At 50.6% G+C, this 20,850-nt stretch overlaps 1 protein-coding gene across 2 annotated transcripts in view; it reads left to right on the top strand.

The window, feature by feature from the left end:
• STK10 (serine/threonine kinase 10) overlaps positions 1-20,850 on the top strand; it is a 120,310-nt gene that overhangs the window by 6,831 nt on the left and 92,629 nt on the right. For both annotated transcript variants that reach the window (XM_030829923.2, XM_060296598.1), the window contains exon 2: positions 17,380-17,544. In XM_030829923.2, coding sequence (XP_030685783.2) covers positions 17,380-17,544 — 165 coding nt within the window. The remainder of the gene's footprint in view (positions 1-17,379; positions 17,545-20,850) is intronic.

Genomic DNA, 20,850 nt, shown 5'->3' with positions numbered 1-20,850 from the left:
CTGCCTCATACAAATGAATGTGCCTCGATTCAGTTCAGCAAACAGGCCGCGTTCACCTGTGTGTATCACATCCCTGGGGGTGTGTGATGAAAGACTCGGGCCTCACAGCCAGGCAGACCAGGCTTTCAACCCTGGCTGCCCCACTTCGCCGCTGTGTGACGTCAGGCGAGTGGCTTGTCTCTGAGCCTCAGTTTCCCCATGTGTCCAGTGGGGCTGAGACCAGTACTCACCCCACAGATCAGCTGTGAGAATCAGACCGGTAGCTCATAGGTGCTCAGGATGGGCCAGGCGCCTGCCACCCCTGCTGTTTTCAGGGCCACACGGGGGAGGAAAAGAAAGCTCTGCCAGGGTGAGCGAGCTGTAGCGGGACCAAGATGGGGCTAGAGTGAGAAGGGACGGCTTCCACCAGGCAGGGCGGGTGGGACGGGATAGAAGGCTGGAGGGAAGGAAGTCTGGGCCAGGAGAGAGGCCAGACAGTGAGGCCTGAGGTTGTCCCCTGGTGGCCCTTGAGCCAGGAAGGGCCTGCAGGTGGGTTTGTGTGGCTCCCACGGTGGCTGAACCAAGTTTGAAGTGATTGCAGGCGTTTTGAGATCAGGAGAGTTCCCATAAGAACCCTGATCCCTGTCTTGTGTGGAAATATCAGATGTGCTGGTACCGCCCACGTGTACTCCTGCGGGGCCACGTCTGCTGGAAGTGAGGGGCAGCCTCTGGGCCAGCGCTGTCCAAGGGGTATGTAACAGGAGACGCGTGTGCAACTTACAATGTTCTAGTAGCCTCATTCAAACAAGGAAAAACACCAGGAGAAATGAATTTCAATAGTATATTTTAATTATCCCAGTATTTCCAAAGTATGATCATTTCAGCATATAATCAATACAAAGAAAGAGTTATTTAAAGTTCTCATTCCATACTAAGTCTTGGAAATTGGTGTGCGTTTGGCATTTACAGTGTGTCTCGGTGTGGACCAGCCACGGTTCAGGGGCTCGGTAGTGACCTTGGCTGCTATACTGGGCAGCGCAGATCTGGCCTCTCTGTCCGCCAGCACCTGGTGCCCTCCCCCTGGTCCACTGTACACATTTCAAATGCCTCCTCAAGCCCAGCGGTCAGTGGGTTTGGGAGCTGGGCTTGGCCTGGAGAGCTGGCCAGGGCGGGCCAGGTCTAGAACAGTGTGTGGGAGTCAAGTCAAGAAAGCCTTGAATGCCAAGTTGAGGGATTTGAATATGACGGTTACCGTCCTGCCTGCCCCAAGCCTCCGGGGTCTGACCAGGCCATGAGGTCAGACTTGTGTGGTGTTAGAGAAGAGTGATCTTTGAATGGTCACCAGATGGGGAGTGGCTTGCCCACACAATTGGGGGATGCCAGAGCCAGGTATCCTGGCTGCCCAAGGTCAGGGTAGCCACTGATGAGTGAAGGCTGGGACAGAGTGGCCACGTCTTGGTGGCTGGAGCTGGTGGGGGTGGGAGGAGGACCAGAGCTGTGGTTGGAGCCCAAGTTAGAGTCCAGGGAGGGGAAGTGACTAATGGAAGGGGACTAGCCCGAGAGGGAGATGTTGTACGTGGGTGAGAGGCATGGAGGATTCTAGAGAACTAGGCCTGGTAGTCAGTAAGGAAAGAGAGCAGAGTCGGTGAGATGGGAAGGGAAGCTCACGTTTGCCAGGGACTAGAGATGGTCCGGGAACTTGGATGCGATCCTGGTTCCTGGAGTTAAAGCCTGGCCCTCCCTCTTGCAGGTTATGTGATCCTGAGAAAAGTACTTACCTGTGCCTCGGTTTCTTTAGTTGCAGAAAGGTACTACTTCATAGGGTTGTTGGAGTATGAAATAGCCCATGTAAACCCCTTAGTCCAGGACTCTGGAAAAGCTCACATGGGTGTTAGTCATTAGCATGATCAGCTGAACACCTCCTACGTGTCAGGCACCGTGGGTTCCCAGGTGAACAAGATAAAGGAGTGGGGAGTTGACTTTTGCTCCATTCATTTTTTTTTGGCCTCACCGTGCGGCATGCAGGATCCTAGTTCCCCAACCAGGGATTGAACCCATGCCTGCTGCAGTGGAAGCACGGAGTCTTAACCACTGGACCACCAGGGAACTCCCACTCCGTTCATATCTGTCCATCATTCCATCATGTATTCTTCTACCAGCCCCATGAAAAGCAGGAGTTAGTATCCCCACCTGATGATGCAGAAGCCCAGAGAGGTACAGTGACTTGCTCAGCATCACACAGCTCTTCTGTGGCAAAGTTGGGACTTAAACCCAGATATCTCTGGCCAGGAGCCTCTGCCTTTTCTGCTGTACAATACAGAGGGGAAGACAAATGGGCTTATTGGGAGGAGAGGGTCCAGGGTCCCTTCAGTGTGGTATCTCCTGTGGCCTTGACATTTGTGAGCCCAGGAATGTGCCTCTTCTTCGGGCCTGCCTCAGCCTCCACTGAATCTGAGCCCTGGGATGGCGATGGTGGCCTCTAATGCGGAGGAAGTGGTGATGGTCTTGGGCAGGGTTAGCAGAGGAAGTGGCAGGGGAAGGGGGCGGTGTCAGGGTGGGGAAGCTGGGTGCTCCTGAGGCCCTTGTGGGCCCTAAGGTGCTGTGCACTCCTGTAGGCTGCCGGCAGGGAGGGAGGGATAGGCAGGGAGGAAGGGACTTGCAAAAGAGCTTCCTCCTTCCACCCCCTCCTCCCGCTCTCCATGTGCTCACTCCTCTTTCTCTTCCCCTTTCTCTCTGCTTTCCCCTTTGCTACAATTTTTTTTCTTCCTTCTCCTATAGCTTATTTTTTTCCTCCTAAGAACAGGCTGTACCAGAACCAGAATTCAAGCCCTAAGGGTGGCAGGTGGAGGGTTAACCACTATGCTGGTGACTAAAGAGTTAACATTAGCCAGCCTCCAAGTCTAAGGAGGATGGGGGCCACTGAGAGCAGTTGAAGGAAGCACAGCCTTTTCTGCCTCAGGACCTTTGCACTTGCTTGTCCCTCTGCCTGCCACTCTCTTCCGATGACTGCACAGCTGGCTCCTTCTCATCCTCTGGGTCTCAACTCCCATGTTCCCTCCTGACCACAGTGACAGCTCCCTGCTGATTTCCTTCAAGCCTCCTGTCACAAACTGGGATTCTCTTGTGTGTCTCCTTGTTTATTTTCTTTCCTCTCTGGAGAATGTCAGGTCCTGGAGAGCAGGGAATTATCCATCTTTTGTGGATAACAGGTATGTGGTAGATACTGAGTTAATAACTGCTGAATGAATAAACGAATTGTAGTAAATGCCAGACCCAGGCTCCCCCCTCTCTTTAGGCAGGCCAGCACTGTGGTGATGAGTGCAGGCACTGAAATCAGTTCTGAGCTTTCTCCTGGCTTTGCTGCCTGCTTGCTGTGTGACCTTGGGAAAGTCACCTCACCTCTCTGAGGCTCAGTATCTTGAGCTGTAAAATGGGGATCAAAATAGTGCTTCCCTCAGGGAATTTGTGAAGATGGAGACGTGTGGCCAACCCTAACACCGTGCCCAGCATGGAGGAAGGAGAAGTGCATGGGGCTGTTGTCATTGTGATGATGATGTTCTCTGCGGGTTGACTAGATTGCCTGGCCTGGCTTTCTGACGATTGACAGGCAGATTCCCTTGAGGCTCGTGGTCCACCTTCCCTTGCTTGTTACACTGGAGGCTGCTCCTGGGTAGACGCTGGTGTGTCGCGTCCCGGGGATCAGCCTAAAGCTTACGGCTGTGTAATGAGGATGAACAAAGAAGGCTCCGTCCAGCCTTTGAGAAGTTCCCTGCCCGGGGAGGGCAGTCTCAGCTCCATGCCCGCCCTGTGACCAGTTGGTCCAGGATAGCCAAGGCCATCCTGGATGGCCAGAAGAGCAGCATTCATGGCCTGGAGGGAGAAGCTGATGCCGGTGCCTCACTTCCCTTCGCCCTCCTTCCTGGAAAGCTCCAGCCTGTCTTGTCTGGCAGCCCAGACCCAATTCTTGGCCCTCTGAGGTGTTTGTCACAAAGCTGGCTTTGTCGCCCTGAGGAATGACCCCATCAGAGCTGGCATGCCTCTCTGTTGGGCTTTGAGATTCTTTCTACTTTTTTTTTTTTTTTTTTTGCGGTACGCGGGCCTTGCACTGCTGTGGCCTCTCCCGTTGCGGAGCACAGGCTCCGGACGCACAGGCTCAGCGGCCATGGCTCACGGGCCCAGCCGCTCCGCGGCATGTGGGATCTTCCCGGACCGGGGCACGAACCCATGTCCCCTGCATCGGCAGGCGGACTCTCAACCACTGTGCCACCAGGGAAGCCCTCTTTCTACCTTTGGTTTGCATCTTGGTGGGCTCTGGTGCCAGACTGGGTAGGCCTAGTTCTTTCTCAAGCCTCCTTTTCCTCCGAGTGCCTACAACACCCCCGCACCCACTTCGAGGTGACAGCTGGGGCTGAGGAGAGGTGACTGGTGTGCTTCCGTTCATGAGGAATCTGGAACCCCAAGCACCAGTGCCAGCCTCTGTCCCCCATCCCGAGCTTCTGATCTGTCTGCAGGACCACCTGCGGGGACCAGCAGGGTACACCTCAGAAGACCCCTGAATCACCCCACACCTCCCACAAGAGTCCTCCTCAGAGGCTCTGGACTGGGTGATGCCCTTCATCCCATGAGTCCCAGCAAGGCCATTGTCTTTGCTGAGTGACCTTGGGCAAGTGATGTCACCCCTCTGAGCCTCAGTTTCCTTTTCTGAAAAAGGGGGATAATACAGTCCCTTTCATAGGTGGGACCAAAGTGTCTTTACACCTGCAAACTTACAAGGCCAGTGCCTAAGGGCACACAGCAAAACTGACCCAGGCTTGGCCTCACATCTCAGTGCTATCTAGGGTACCCACCTGTGTGACCCGTGAGGCCTGGAGTGACCCTGCCACTTGGAGACCTGTCTGGCAACCTGTAAATCAAGTCTCAGGCTTTTGGACGCAGCGCCCTGTGACCAGGGTAGAGAGCCCAACGACAGGGGATTGGTTAGACCTACGGTGGGCCCACCATTCAGTCTGCAGTAGTTGGAGGGGATGCTGTGGAAGGTGTTTTGTGATCGGAAGGGCTGTTCGTGGCATATTGCTAAGTAAAAAGGAGAATGACAAATCAATGTATACAGTTGAATCCCATTTTTATGAAGTATGCAAGGACACATTTGTGGAGAGAGAGAGACAAGCATGAGTGGACAGTTGTGGGGCGTGCACTACGGCCCAGCCCTGCTCTAAGCGTCTTTGACGTATTAACCCACTGAATGCTCACGACAGCCCATGAGGTGGGAACTGCTAACATCTTTATTGTACCAAGCAGGGAAGTGAGGGACAGAGAGGTCACGTAAGTCCCCTGGGGTCACACAGCTGGGAGGTGTTAGGGTGGGGTTCCAGACAAGTCCAGGTGCCTCTGTACTGTGGAATCTGGGAGGAGGTGCTCCAAGATGCTTAAGGCGGTTATCTCTGGGACGATGCCTGGTTTGATTTTCTTCTTTGTACCAGTATGTTTTGAAGATGCTCTTTAACGAGTGTGTAATGCTTTTGGAATAATAAAAAACAGCACAAAAAGTACTGTTGATTGAAAGCACAGGGCAACCTTAAGTTCTCTGAGATTTGGGACTGACTAGAAAACAGGGTTGATAAAAGTACATGACCCCCAGGTTGTGGTGAAGATTGAGTGAGGTGAGGCTTAAAGGTGCCTGCATGTGCAGGGAGTGGGTCCAGGGCGGCGGCCTGGATAAAGGTGCTTCCTTCCTCTGTGCCGTCGACCCCAGGCCACCCGCCCCCCCGTGACTCAGCACCCAGTCCTCTCCCAGTCCTCTGGGTAGAGGGAGCCTGGGAAAGGTGGGAGCAGGAGCCTCAAGGAGGCAGAGCCCACGTCACCTGTCCCACTTGCTTTATCAGTGATAACGCGGGGTTGGATTCCCCAGAACTTTTGAAGAGCTGAGATCTGAAACCTCTCCTATCCCCAGCCAAGTTGGACAGGTTGCCCGGGTTTTTAGCCAAGGCTATGACATGGTATCTTTGGGGCCAATCCTGTTCGGGTTTTACTTTTTTATTTGCTGGCCCAGAAGGATTTGGCGCCTCAGCATTTCCCTGCTGTGCCAGGATTGCGCGCCAGGCTTCTCCTCCCCAAGGGAGAGAGTATTAAATGCCCGTCTTTGGAAGCCACATTACTCCTCTGCTTTTGTGCTTCATAATCTTTGCCGTCCTTAAGTGTTACTTGTTCTGAAACTCAGCCGTTTCATTTGTCACTGAACTGAAACTTGGCCCGGCGATTATTGATCAGGAAGTGGTTTCCTCTCATTAACTGTGTATGTCCTGGCCCAGTCAAAGGCTTTGGCTTTCCCAAGGTAAAGACGGCCCATCTTCCCAAACCAGAGAACAGATTAGATTCAGAAATCTAAATGTGTTGAGGAGACAATGGACTTCATGCCACTTTCCTTTCTTTTATGTGGAGGCCTCATTTCTCTCTGTTTACAAGGAGATACACACACCAATTCATTCATCCATCCATCCATCCATCCACCCACCCACCCACCCACCCATCCATCCATCCATCCATCCATCTGTTATTTTAAAATACTTACTGGCCAGATAGAATAATAGATACCTTGGTGAACGAGATAAACATGGTTTTAGGCTTTTGAAAACCAAAAATACACAGTCCCAGTGAAGGTAGTAACAACCAATAGTCAACTGACGAACCCGTGGTGGCTCATAAACTTTTTCATGTCACTGGAATTATCTCCATCTCCGTCAGGAAACTAAAGTCTAGTTTCCTGTCTTCACCAAGGGCACGTAGCTGGTAAGTAGTAGAGTTGGAATTTGAACCTAGGTCCTGTGCTGTTTCCATTCCAGAAATCACTTGATAGGAATTTAGCCCATTTCTGGGACTTCCCTGGTTGTTCAGTGGTTAAGACTTGAGCCTCCAGTGCCGGGGGTGCAGGTTCAATCCCTGCTCAGGGAAGTAGGATCCTGTATGCCGTGCATTGAGGCCAAAAAAAAAAAAAAAAGAAATTTGCCCATTTTTCAGTTTACTAAGTTGGGGATATTGGATGGAGTAGCATCAGTACTTGTAAAAAGAACTTTGTTGGCTGTAGTATAGAGGGAAGAAGAGAGGCTGGTTGTTCACAGAAGCCAGCAACAAGGTAGGCTCTGGTACCTTTTGGGAAGAAAGGAAGACTTGATGATTGTCTGCTCCCTAGACATACCTTTCATTCCTTTTTATCCCTCTCCCCCGTCCATCTATTCATCCTCCTAGTCACTCACTCTCCTATCCATCTGCCAATCCATCCATCCATCCATCCATCTGCCCACTTACCCATCTTCCCATCCACCCACCCATCTATCCATTCATCCTCCCACACACCCATCCTTCCATATGCCTTCCCTCCCACCCATCCTCCCATTCATCTAGCCACTTACCCATCTGCCTGTCTGGCTAGCCACCCTCCCATCTTCCCACACACCCACCCTCCCATGCTCCCACCCATCCACTGGCTGTTCTGTTCTAGGCTCTCTGGGGCAGAACAAGATGAATCTGACACGGGCTTAGCCTTTCAGAGCTCACAGCCAGGTCAGAGAGAATTTGTGAACACAAATGACTATGGCTCCAGGCAGTCTGTGATGAAAGCCCTAATAAGGTGTGAAGAAGTTCTAGCAGGGGAGGGGGGCTGGAGTGCTGGGAACATTTCCTGGAGCAGGCTGTGGTTGAGTTAGACTTTGTGGGATGGTTAAACCACAGGTATGGCGGAGGCACTCCAGGTGGAGGAAAGAGCATAAAGAAAAGCATGGAAGTAGGAAGCAGTCAGGCACTGGCTGTGGCAGGAGGTGAACGCAGGGGAGCAGTGGGATCCTGGACAAGTGAAGGGGGCAGGTCACCAAGGCTCTGGGCCAGGGAACTTGGGCTTGATCGTGTCAGCAGCAGGGAGCCCTTGAGGGTTTGCCCTAAGAGGGTCTCTGGTTAAAGGCAACGGAGGGAGCCGTGGGAAAGGGGGATTGGCACACACAGCAGTTGGGTGGGAGCCCCTGGAGATTTCCCTCTGGAGGGCTTCTGAGGGGAAGGAGCACTGGGCAGAGAGCTGGACCTGAGTCGAACCCTGGCAGCCACTTCCTAGCTGTGTGACCTGGGACAAGTCACCTTCTCTACCTGGGCCTTCGTTTTCTACAGGAGGAGGTGGCAGTACTTTGCATCCCTCATGGACCTGTGCTGGCTAAGGTGGGGCGCTCCTTATCCTGCCTCAAGAGACCATAGGAGGCCTCAGCAGGCCTTTTTCTTCTTGGCATGTGGTGCCTGTGGCTCCACTCTGCCCGCCCACTCATGCCCAACAGCCCGGGGGCGGTGGCAGCATCTGAGCCCAAGGCCATATCTGCCACCCGTCCTGTCTGCAGCCCTCAGACCACCCTGTTTGAGTTGATGTTGGGCCCTTCTCCTGCACGTAGCCGGTTCTGCTGTGACCCTGTTTCTTCCGGGGCCCGATTTCCTCCTTCCTTAATAGAGTTGAAGCCTTTCCCGCCATTGGTGACCGTCGTCACCAGGCAAAGATTAAGTGTGTTCAGGCAGGGATACCACAGTTGTATATTGTGGGGCACACACCAAGCCTCTTCTCGGTTCCAGTGGCCTGAACCTCATTTGACACATGCCTGGCCCAGCGTCCAGAATCAATCAAGGGGATTGATTCGCCTTGACCGCACCATCCTTCAGCTTTGACCCACCCGCCTGGGCTGCTCCTCTGACAGGTCAGCTGAGAGCCTTTCCTCACGCCTGCTGCCCAGCCAGGTTGCTAGGCGACCTCACGAGCATATGATCACCACCCAATGTTCTTCTACCCGCTTTCTGCGCTCAAGCCCTTTGTTTCTTCCTAGAGAAAGCAATGCATGTTTCTGAGGCTGGATCCGGGAGTGTTCTAGATGCTCCCTCACCTCTGTGAGAATGCCTTTTCTGCCAGGTGCAGCCTTGAGTGCAAAGCTGCCCACTTACCAGAACTTTCTGCAGTGATGAGACTGTTCTGTATCTGCTCTATTCAGTCTGGCAGCCACTAGCCACATGTGGTTATTAAGCACTTGAAGTGTGGTTAATGTAACCGGGGAACTCCATTTTAAATTTCATTTAATTTCAGGTCATTGAAATAGCCACATGGGGCTAGTAGCTACCATATTGGACAGCACAGCTCAAGTGGGTTTCCGAGAGGAGAGAGTGCCCATCTCTGGAAACATTTAAGGCAAGATCTGGATGAACTGGTCAATTTCTGTGCCCCAACCCCAGTCTGTCCTCACCGGGCCCCCTGTGGGTAATTGCCGGATGTCATTGGGTGAAAATTACCTTTAGAAACCACTTGCATCCCTCATGCTGTGTCTCAGCACCTCCCTGTCTGGAGGCACACACAGTTTTCCCGGAGTTATAGCTTAGCTACAATTTTATCATCCAGCTTTGTTTACTTGTTATGGCTTAATTATTTTTTCTCATTACTATATTATTTTCCTAGTTATCATTTTAAAGCCTTGCTTAATATCCCACTAAGTTAAACATCATCCTGTAGTTGAACATTTAGGTTATTTCCTTGTTTTTCGCCATAATTGTGGGCTAATGTGAATGTGATCCTAGTACATGTCTTCTGTTGTCTTTTTTGGAATTATTTCCTGGCCTTACATTCTCAGGAATGAGGGCTAATAGGCTTAAAAGTTATTTTCAAGGCTCTGGAAACCTATTGCCAGTTTTCATCTTTACAGGATTGAATCTGTTTATACTCTTGTCAGTAATCAGTTTATGCATTTTACCACCCGTCTGGTTACCAGCAGTAGAGGTGGTCATTTTTCCTTGCCCTTTTTTTTTTTTTTTTTGGCCATACCTTGTGGCATGTGGGATTTTAGTTCCCCGACCGGGGATCAAACCCGTGCCCCCTGCATTGGAAGCACAGAGTCTTAACCACTGGACCACCAGGGAAGTCCCTTGCTTTGTTAATTTAATAAGTGTAAAGTGATCTTCTCCGCTTTTTGGGAGGAACAGTCTTTTGGCAGAAGAATCCCATGGTTTCTGTCTGCCTGTGGCCCGTTAGTAACCACGTTTCCCATCTGGGTCCCTGATCCTAGATTATCAGTCAGGTCCTCCGAGAGGCCTCAGTGAAGGTCACTTTGTAGGTCATGGTGCCCTTGGGAGTGAAGAGCACCTCGTTACCAGGTGTTGCATGGTGAAGTATTTCCATAGATGTCTGCTCTCTGCTGCAATAACCTCAGCGTTGGGGAGCTCATTTCCTTTTTGGTGCAAATGACAGTCATTCAAAAGGGAGTTCGTTGGTTCCCTGAGGAAAGTCTAAGGGCAGATCCTTCCTTCAAGATCAGCTGGCGCAAGGTGTTCGCAGACCCTCGGCATCTGCCCTCCTCCATTTGTGGCTGGTCTCGTCTTCCCCGGTCTTGGCCTCACCCTCAAGCAGGCTCTTCACAGGGGTGGCAAGGTGGGCTACAAGACCCTCCAGCCTTCTGTTCTGCCAGTTTAGCAACCCCAGAGAAAGAAAAAACATTTGCTGATAATTTTACAAAAAAAAAAAACACCCAGAAGCAAACCAAAAGACCACTCAGGTACGACCCTGTTGGCCTGCCACTGGCTGTGACTGAGAGGGTCAGGACTGAGTGGCTGGGCTGGGCTGGGCTGTGTGCCAGGACCAGGTGGGCTCAGCAGCGCCTCATGAATCTCTCGCACTGAGACTGAAAGAGAGACGGCTCCCAAAGGGAACTGGAGTTGTGAATCCTCAAGGCGAAAATGGATGCCGGCCAGTTCCCCTGCTGCCCTGCTTTAGGATTCATTTCCAGGCAGCTCCACTGCCTCCCAGGCCTGAAGTGAGCCGTGCCACAGCAACACGCCCTCCCAGGCCCTTCTGCTTTTGTGTTCTCATTTACTCTGTTTTGGTTCTGCAGATAAGGCAGCTGTCACAGATCAGACTCTGGGCACTGCATGACCTTCACAGACTCAGTTTCCCCATCTGCAGACTGGGAGTTGGGAGTTGGGGTTTAGGAGGGGCGGCTAACGTTCCTCCTGGTCCCTGAGTTCTGTGACATCAGCCCTTTCCCTGGAGGAGGAGGGAGGGACAGAGTGATCAGCCTGCAGCCAGGAGGGAAGAGGAGGGCCTGGGGGCTGTGCCCAGCTGGCCGTCTCTGTGTGGTTGACTTTCAGGAAGCTCCCAGTCCCTGACTGGGCTGGCTGGGCACTTTGGGTGGGACAGGGCTTCTTCTGGGAGGGTTGTTCCCACCTCCTTCGGGCTGGGCCCCGCGCCGCACAAGGGGGAGGATTGTTCGCACAGAGGTGCCTGGGCAGAAAGCACAAGTGGCCACTGTGTGTGTGCTCTCAAGGGTGTGGGCTGAGGCGTTAGTCATTGCCGGCCAGCAGTGGAGGGCTAGGTGGGCGCTCCCCCCATCTTTTGCTGGACCCCAGTCTTGCCTCGGCCGGTGGGAGAGACGGACGTCAGAGGCCACAGACAGCCACTTGTTCTTTATATGACTTCTTGCCTATCAACTCCCGTGGGTGCCCCATTCACGTGGACGCCCTTAGCTTTCCAGTACCCACCCACTCCCCAAGATGCCCTCACATCAGACCCTGGAGAGAGCTTGGTTATCATTTCCCCTCTCTCCTACGGCACAGAGGGGGATGCAGAGACCCAGAAAGGACCTTGGCAGAATTTACAGGCACCTCTGGCAAAGCGGTCATGGACTTTGAAGTCACACAGGCCCCAATTCAACTCCCAGCCCTGCTGTTTTACCTGCTGTGTGACTTTGAGCAAGTGACTTCACCTCTCTGAGCATCAGTTCTCTTACATATATAAAATGAGGCTCTTAATAATAACACCACCCTATTGTAAAAATTAATTGAGGGGATCTAGCAGTGTCCTCTCGGGCCCTCTCTAGGCTCTGCTACTTCGGAGCTAGTTTCATTTTCAGTCTCCCCTTGGGAGCACGATGACCTAGAAGCTCCAGGACTGTGGTAGGCAGTGCTGGAGGCTAGCAGTAAAGGAGGGCTTGGGGCAGCAACTGTTCTGAGGTTGCATTTCATTAGCTGACTGGATTACGTGTCTATCCCTGAACCAATCACTGTGGTTAGAGGGAATGCAGTGTTCTGATTGGCCGGCATAAGTCACCCACCTGCTTCTAGATAGGGTGGTGGAATCAGCCCCGTTACAGCTTAGGGACTGGGAATGAGAGTGGGTTGGCTCCTCTGAAGACAAATCAGGGAAGGGTGAATTATGCTATGGGAGGGCAGTGATTCCAACCTGCTGATTCTCCCTCTAGGCAGAAACTCTTCACTAGAAAAGTGCCTCACACATAATATGGACTCAGTAAATAATGGTTGAATGAATGAATGAATAGAATTAAGCTGATTCCTGCCAGCCTAGTGTAGTAAAGAGATCACTGGACTGGGAGTCAGGAGACCACCACAGCTCACAATCCTGGGTGGGTCCTCATAGCTCTCTGAGCCTCAGTCTGCTCATCTGGGAAATGGACGTGATGGCTGGCACCTGCCTTAATGACTCGTGGGCAGATTAAATCCTGGCAGTTTCAGTCCTCCGCAGCTGCCAGGCGCTCTGACGCTGAGAGGTTGCTATTGGCTTTAGCAAAGGGAGATGGAGCAGGGAACGCTGGGCACTCGCCAAGAAGTGCGTGCTGGGAAGTGATTTGGAGCTCAGGCTCTTTGAGCCAGGCAGGCTTGAGTTTGTATTCAGCCTTCACCTTCCCCCTTGCTGTGTGACCTGAGACACTCACCGTGCCTCTCTGAATCTCAGTTTCCTCATCTGTAAATCGGGAATGGTGATATTTGTCTCTAAGGGTTGCCTTGAGGATGAAATGAGAAATTCCACTCGGGGCCTGTCGCAGCACACAGTGACTGCTTAGACAGTATTAGCTGTTTTTATCATCAGCCATCATTACGTTCTCTGTGGCCTCAAGGTGATAGATTGCTGCTGTCACCTACAAATTGGCACTTGTCATCTACCTCTACAAGGATCAAATCATGAGCTGCTGCTGCGGCTGCTGACTTTCAACACTCCCTGAAAGGAATTCAGGGTGGAGAGCAGAGATGAGGCGCTCTGTGCACTGGAAGAAACTGGCAGAACAGGTCTTCAGATCGTTAGATATTTTCAGGAGACAATTTTATGAGCCCAATTCTTGTATCTCCTCATATCTAGAAAAGCAGTAAGATCCTTCGTGGTGACGTCTGCTCCTTGTGACTAGCAGTAACCTTCAGGAGACTAGCAGAAACCTGCAAAAAATATGTGCTGGATTGCATGTACTCCCCCTTCACCCAAATCACATGTATACTGACCTTCCTCCCTACCTCTTTGGAGCAGTTTCTCAGAGCTATCTGAAGTGCTGCCTCCTGGGCTGTAGTCCTCGTTTTGCCCCAAATAAAACTTAGCCCACAACTCTCATGTGCTTTTTTTCCCCCAGTTGATACTGCCTTAACCAGGCTTTTAGAGAACTTAATTTGGCCAAGTCACTTTATGTACCACGATTGCTACCAACCCCTTTCTGGCAGGCCCTGGCTCTCTGTGAAATCTGAGTGAGGTGCTGGGCAGCGGGTGATCCTCCGTCTTGATATTGGCACCCCGCCAGAGGCTGGGACCTCTGGTCAGTGCTGCCTTTCAGGATGGAGGGCAAAACAGGTTTTGTGCACTCCTGGAAAACGGTCCCCGCCTGGGCCTCGCCTACCTTCAGGAGAAAACAGACCTTTTAAGGAAACCCAGGAAAAGGTGGCTGCAGCCTCCTTCACCAGCTCTCAGGAGTGAAAGGTGAGCTCAGCTCTCCCTGTGCTGCTGTGGCTGGGGGCTGGGAGGGCATGTTCAGGGTGGGTGCCTTGGTCACCTGGCCCTAGCTCTGGCCACCCACTAAGCCCGCTCCTGCCTTCTCTGTAAAGGAGCAGAGTGGGCCCTTAACTTCTCTCTGGATTTGGAGAGGAGGAAGAGCATGAGTACTGTACAATGTGAAAGGATGCTTGGATGGTCCCCTAGTGGGACAGGAGAAAATCAGCTTTACAACAAATGAAAAGGCAGGCACATCATCAGTTAAGTGTGTGTGTGTGTGTGTGTGTGTGTGTGTGTGTGTGCGCGCGCGTGTGAGAGAGAGAGCCCAAATGCTAAATCAATGAGGTTCTAAGGCATTCTGAACAAGCTTTCTAAACTGAGTTCACGGGGGAGGACCCCACCCAGGTAGGGCCGAGTGAGCAGCGTGAATTCTAGGACAGGGACTGATCTCGGGGGAATGGCCCCGCATGAAATTGCCTTCCCCGAACGGAGCTCCTGGGCCAGATGTGGAAGGTTCCATACACTGTGGCCACCAAGAGTGCAGACCCGGGAGCAGGGCTGCCAGCGTTGCAGATCAGCTCTGTCACCCAAGTCGCTGGGACCCTGCCTCAGTCTCCTCATCTGTACATGAGATAATAATTGCACCTACATGGTGATAAATGAGATAAATGAGTTAGCACAGGTTGAAGTGTGGACCAGGGTCCCTTGCAGAGTGGGTCCTTGACAAATGTGAAACTGTGATTGTCACTGCTTGGGACCTGGGGACTTTGCAGCTCAGTTAGCAGAAACATTTACCTAAACTGGGAGTAAATTTACAAATGAGCGTATAAATTGCCTATTGGCATCACTCCCTTCCGGAAGTTTCCCTAGCGGGGCTTGGCGCCCCCTCCCAGTTTCCACCCCCCACCCCCCCATAAGCTCACCATCTTGCCACAGGCAGTAGAGGGGTGGGTCTCTCCAGCTGGCCCTTGAGCTCCTTGAGGCCAGGAGGAGGGTCATTGTCTCAGCATTGCGAGTGCCCTGTGCAGGGCTGGCCTGGGGGTGCTCTTGCGTGTTGGCATCTGGTCTCAGAGGCTTCTGAGTTCTGGAGATGACAGGGGGACCTTGTGTGATAGTGGAAAGTGCTCAGAATCCTGGAAGTTAGAGGACCCAGATTCACATTTTCGTGCTGCCTCCCTAGTTCCAGTCTCGTGCCCTCTCTAAGTCTGTAGAATGGGGTGTCACGTGAGCTGATGGGAATGCCGGTTGTCATCCCCAGGGGTACTTGGGCATGCAGGAGCGACTCAGCCATTGGCGTGTCCAGCGGATCAGGTGGCAGAGTTGTCCTGTTAGGCGAGTGGCGTGTGGTGCTGTCCACGGGAAGGCACCACGGTGGAGTCCAGGGTGGCTCATTTTTTCCGTGCTTTCCACAGCAGACTGCTGTTCAAAGGCTGCAGACGAGCAGCTGGCTTTTAGGCCCGTGTTGTAGGAAAGCGTGCTCTCTTTGAACACCGGGACATCTCCCACCACCAACAGCAGCATGGTGGGTGGGTGCTCCCAGCAGCGGCCCCCGAGGCTCACGGGACCACCTGGGAAACAGTGGGCCCTGCACCCTTTTCCTGGGCACCAGCTCATCGTGGGTGAAATTGCTTTTGCACTATTACACGGTTACTTCTTGCTCGCTCTCAGTTTTTAAAATTGTGGTGAAATATGCATAACATAAAACTGACTGTTTCAGCAAATTCTAACTGTACAATTCAGTGGCATTATGTATGTTCACAGTGTTTGTGCAGCCTTCCCCACTATCCATTTCCAGAACTTTCTCATCATCCCAAACAGAAACTCTGTACCCATTAAACACTAACTCCCCATTCCTGCTGGTAGCCAGCCCCTGGTAGCCTCTATTCTACTTTCTGTCTCTATGAATTTGACTACTCTAGGGACCCTCATTTAAGTGGAATAATGCAATATTTGTCCTTTTGTGAATGGCTTATTTCACTTAGCATAATGTCCTCCAGATTCATCCATGTTGTAGCTTGTGTCAGAATTTCCTTCCTTTTTAAGACTGAATAATAGTCCATTGGATGTATATATAGTCCCCCTCGGTATCCCACGAGGATTGATTCCAGGACCCCCCGCAGATACCAAAATTCATGGATACACAAGTCCCTTATATAAAATGGCATAGTATTTGCGTATAAGCTATGCACATCCTCCTGTATACTTTAAGTCCTCTGTAGATTACTTATGATACCTAAGTCTATGTCAGTGCTATATAAATAGTTGCCAGGTACGTGGCAAATTCAAGCTTTGCTTTTTGGAACTTTCTGTTTGTTTTTTTTTTTTTCTGAATATTTTTGATCTGCAGTTGGTTGAATCTGAGGATGTGGAACCCAAGGATGCGGGAGGGCTGACTGTACCCCGTTTTGTTTATTCATTCATCTGCTGATGGACACTTGGGTTGTTTCCACCTTTTGGCTCTTGTGAATAGCGCTGCTGTGAACGTTAGTGTACAGATACTGCTCAAATCCCTGCTTTCAGTTCTTTTGCAAATATACCTGAGTGGAACTGCTGGGAATTCTTTTCCACAGTGGCTGCACCATGTTACATGCCCACTAGCAATGCACAAAGGTACCAATTCTTCCACATCCTCACCAACACTTATTTTCCGTTTTTAAAAATTTATAGCTATCCTCATACGTGTGAAATTCTCTCTTTTTCATCACATAAGAAACTGTTGTTACGACCAGGTGAAATGCATCTAGGAGCTACTTCCCCTGTAACTGGTGGGCACTAAAAACCCTTTTCATTTTACTTTATTTATTTATTTTTGGCTGCCTTGGGTCTTCGTTGCTGCAGCCACGAAGAGAAACTAGGCTTTCTCTAGTTGCGGCGAGCGGGGGCTACTCTTCGTTGCGGAGCACGGCCTCTAGGCACGCGGGTTTCAGTAGTTGTGGTGCTTGGACTTAGTTGCTCCGCGGCATGTGGGATCTTCCCTGGACAGGGCTCAAACTCATCCCCCTACATTGGCCGGCAGATTATTAACCACTGCGTCACCAGGGAAGTCCCTCGTTTTACTTTTAATGTGTGTGAAATGATGCAAGTAAATGCAGAAAACATTCTATTAAAGTTTTAAAACAGTACAGAGAGAGTGAACGTGTCCTTTGAATCTGTCCCCATTTCAGGCTCCTCCCCAGCCTGCTGTCAGGCAGTATCTCTCCAGAGTTTTCCATGCATTTATGTTCATGTGTGAGCATTTATAAAAGAGTAGTTTTCCATTTTTTATATAAAAAGCATCATACCACTTTTATTGTTCGGTGACTTGCATCTTTTACCGAACAATAAACAATCTTTCCATGTTGTTGTTTCTAGATCTATGCTGCTCTTGTATTTTTATTTATCCTATAGTATGGGTGTACTGTACTTAATTTATTATTAACCACAGAACATTGTTTCTGACGCATGCCCTCCTGAGCTGACATAATGAGCGAGCACTGGCCATTGTTGAGAACAGCGTACCTCCTACTTCAGCCTCTTATCCGCATCTGGACATCTGGCCTCTGTTTCCCACTCACGTGGACCTCTCTGAGCTGGCCTCCAGGGGTCAGCTTCCTGCCAACCATGGCTGCTGACCTTCTGTGTCTTCAACTTTGCAGGCCAAGAACAAGGAGACAGGTGCCTTGGCTGCCGCCAAAGTAATTGAGACCAAGAGTGAGGAGGAGCTGGAGGACTACATCGTGGAGATTGAGATCCTCGCCACCTGTGACCACCCCTACATCGTGAAGCTCCTGGGAGCCTACTACTATGACTGGAAGCTGTGGGTAAGGTGCCACCGCCTGTCCCCCTTGGCTCCCATGGCCTGGTGCCACTGGACCCTGCTTGGTTCTAAGGGCTTCAACACTTTCTCAGCTTCTGCTTTAAGGGCAAGGGCTGGGGCGAGGACAAGGTGAAGTTGGGGGGGCTCTGGGTTCCCTGCCCCCTCTTTCTGCAGAGCCTCCCCACTTTGGGGGGCCAGGGGTAGTGGTTTGGAGCTGGAAGGAACTCTGAAACTCTGCTGCCTGGCCTCGAATCGCAGCTCTGCTTGGATAACCCTAGGCAAGTTCTTAACCTCTCCTTGCCTCAGTTTCCCCATCTGTAAAATGGGGATGATAACAGTACCTAGCTCATTGAGTTGTTCCTGGGATTAAATGAGCTAATTTATGAAGGGTGCTTGGAAGAGTAGCTGGCACATGTCAGAGTTCGCTGAGTGTGAGCTGTTGTATTATTTGTTGTGGTGGCATCGTTATTACTACTGCTGCGGCTGCTCCAAGGGGATGCCTTTCAATGGCAGCACTAAAGGGAACCCTTTAATAACCCCCACTCTCCGTCAGCAACCTCATATTTTGAGGTGCACAGTGCAGATACAGCTTCAATCCCCACCTTCCCCACTCAGCATCACCCTTGGAGGAATTCCAGGGTGCCCTGGTTTTCGTAGAGCCTGCCCTGCAGAATGGCTCGGGCATTGATGTTCTCCTAGTATTAATGCCTCTCAGTTTATAAAAGAAGGTACATGTTTCCAAACTTCCTTTTCAGCCAGTGTTGAGCCCGTAAAACACCATATTTACGTTCCTAAAACTCAGCATAACGTTTGTAACGAGATGATGGGCAGGAAGTCTCGTGAATTCTAGATGTAATTGGAAGACTGTCTGACTCACATGTAGACGGTTTGCAAAGGGAGCGAGGGTCATTGGGGGCTGGGCATCTCGGAATGTGCCGGATCCGGGAGAGCGGCCCAGGCTCATGCTACCGCAGTTACTGGTTGTTAATAATGACTTGGTGGTCAGGAGGGGGTTTTTTTTTTTTTTTTTTGGCGTGGCATGCAGGATCTTACTTCACCGACCAGGGATCAAACCTGGGCCCATGGCAGTGAAAGTGCCCAGTCTTAACCACTGGACCACCAGGGGATTCCCAAGAGGGTATGTTTTAAGCATTGAACCTCCTGTTACGATAGTTTGCCATGTACAGGGAGAGTGTTACTATGTGTTAGTTACATTTTAGGAAATTAATGGGGAGTCTTGAGTTGACATGTCATGCTTTATAATTTTTCCCATTTGAAATAATGCGAAATGGACTCCAAGTTGATTCGTTTTGCGCAGAATGCCTGATTTTGAGGAACAGAGCCACTGATGCTTAATGGAGAGATCTGTGTTTCATTTGAGAAAAGGATCCTGTTATTTAAGAAAACCAAAGGAGTGGTTTAGAAACCACTGTCAAAGTTCATCCCTCTCATTTCACAGAAATGAAGGAAGCCAGTGTCCGAGGGGGGTGAGAACTTGGCACCCCAGCTCCGCCCAGAACTCTGTCCACTAAAACTGGTTGACCCGCAATGGAGGCCAGCTTTCTTTTGCTTCTCTGAGCATCTCCTTGGGGAGTCTTCTAGATGTCCCTGGGGGGAATAAAACCACCATCACCTGACTGCCAGTTGTGGATATCAAAGCCTTTCCTCATCCACTGTCTCTGGGCACCTTGGAAGGTGAGCCAGGCAGGGGACTGGTCACCCTTTTCCAAAGGGGAGGGGACAGACGCACAGAGAGGGCAGGCTCCTTGCTCATGGTCACATAGCTGAGGCCCAGGAAGCTGACCCTATGCATTTCTTCTGTCTTGATTCATGGAGCTGCCTTTTAAAAAATTTTTCTTCTTTTAAGAAATTAAACAAATTTTAAAATATATGGCTATCAGAGGAAAATGAGAGTATACAGAAAAGCAAAAACAAAAACGATTAATACCATCCAAATCTTTACACCAAAGATAACCACTGATAACATTTGGAATATATTTTTCTGGACTTTTTCTATATATACACACACTCATAGTTATTAAAAAAAGATAAACTTACACCAGACTAGTTACTTCACTTTTTACCCTTTGTATTTAAGATATATTAAGAACAACTTTTCACGCCTTAGGGAAACAGCTGCATCTTCACTTTTTCTTTTTCTGTAGAATTCCATCTTCTGACTATTGAGCATTTAGGCCGTTGCTTTTTTTAAAAATTTTAATTGCTGTTATAAGCAACTCTGTGATGGACATCTTTGAATTTTTGTGTTCTTGCCTGAGAATCTCTTTAGGAGAATTTTTAAGATTTTTAAGTGTCTATTGCCAAGCCGGTCTCACAGAGCCACTTTTTTTTTTTTTAATTAATTAATTTATTTTTGGCTGCATTGGGTCTTCGTTGCTGCGTGTGGGCTTTCTCTAGTTGCGGTGAGGGTGGCTACTACTCTTCATGGTGCGCGGGCTTCTCATTGCCATGGCTTCTCTTGTTGTGGAGCACGGGCTTCAGTAGTTGTGGCATGTGGGCTCAGTAGTTGTGGCTCGTGGGCTCTAGAGCTCATGTTGAGTTGTTGTGGCACAGGGGCTTAGTTGCTCCGCGGCATGTGGGATCTTCCCAGACCAGGGCTCCAACCCGTGTCCTTTGCATTGGCAGGTGGATTCTTTTTTTAAAAAATGAATTTATTTATTTATTTATTCTTGGCTGCATTGAGTCTTCATTGTTTGGTCTTAGTTGCTGCACGCGGGCTTTCTCTAGTTGCGGCAAGCGGGGGCTACTCTTCGTTGCGGTGCACAGGCTTCTCATTGCGGTGGCTTCTCTTGTTGCAGGGCTTGGGCTCTAGGTGTGTGGGCTTCAGGAGTTGTGGCATGCGGGCTCCGTAGTTGTGGCTCGTGGGCTCTAGAGCGCAGGCTCCAATAGTTGTGGCGCACGGGCTTAGTTGCTCCGCGGCCTGTGGGATATTCCCGGACCAGAGATCGAACCTGTGTTCCATGCATTGGCAGGTGAATTCTCAACCACTGGGCCACCAGGGAAGTCCTGGCAGGCGAATTCTTAACCACTACGCCACCAGGGAAGTCCCCAGAGCCACTTTTGATATTATACAAATGAGTTTTTCCATCAAAGCACCTACCTACAACACACATGCACACCCACCCACCCATCCATCCATCCATCTATCCTGCTATCCATCAACACAACCTTCATTGAATTGCTGATTACGTACCCATTAAGAAAAACATGTTTTATGTGTCTGTTCCCATTATTGTTTGTGACTGGATACCAAGTTCATTACGTTCCCAAGTCCAAAGATAATACCAAC

Source organism: Globicephala melas, chromosome 3, assembly GCF_963455315.2.
Source record: "Globicephala melas chromosome 3, mGloMel1.2, whole genome shotgun sequence".
In the NCBI taxonomy this organism is placed as follows: Eukaryota; Metazoa; Chordata; class Mammalia; order Artiodactyla; family Delphinidae; genus Globicephala; species Globicephala melas.
This window is presented reverse-complemented; position numbering and strand designations above follow the sequence as displayed.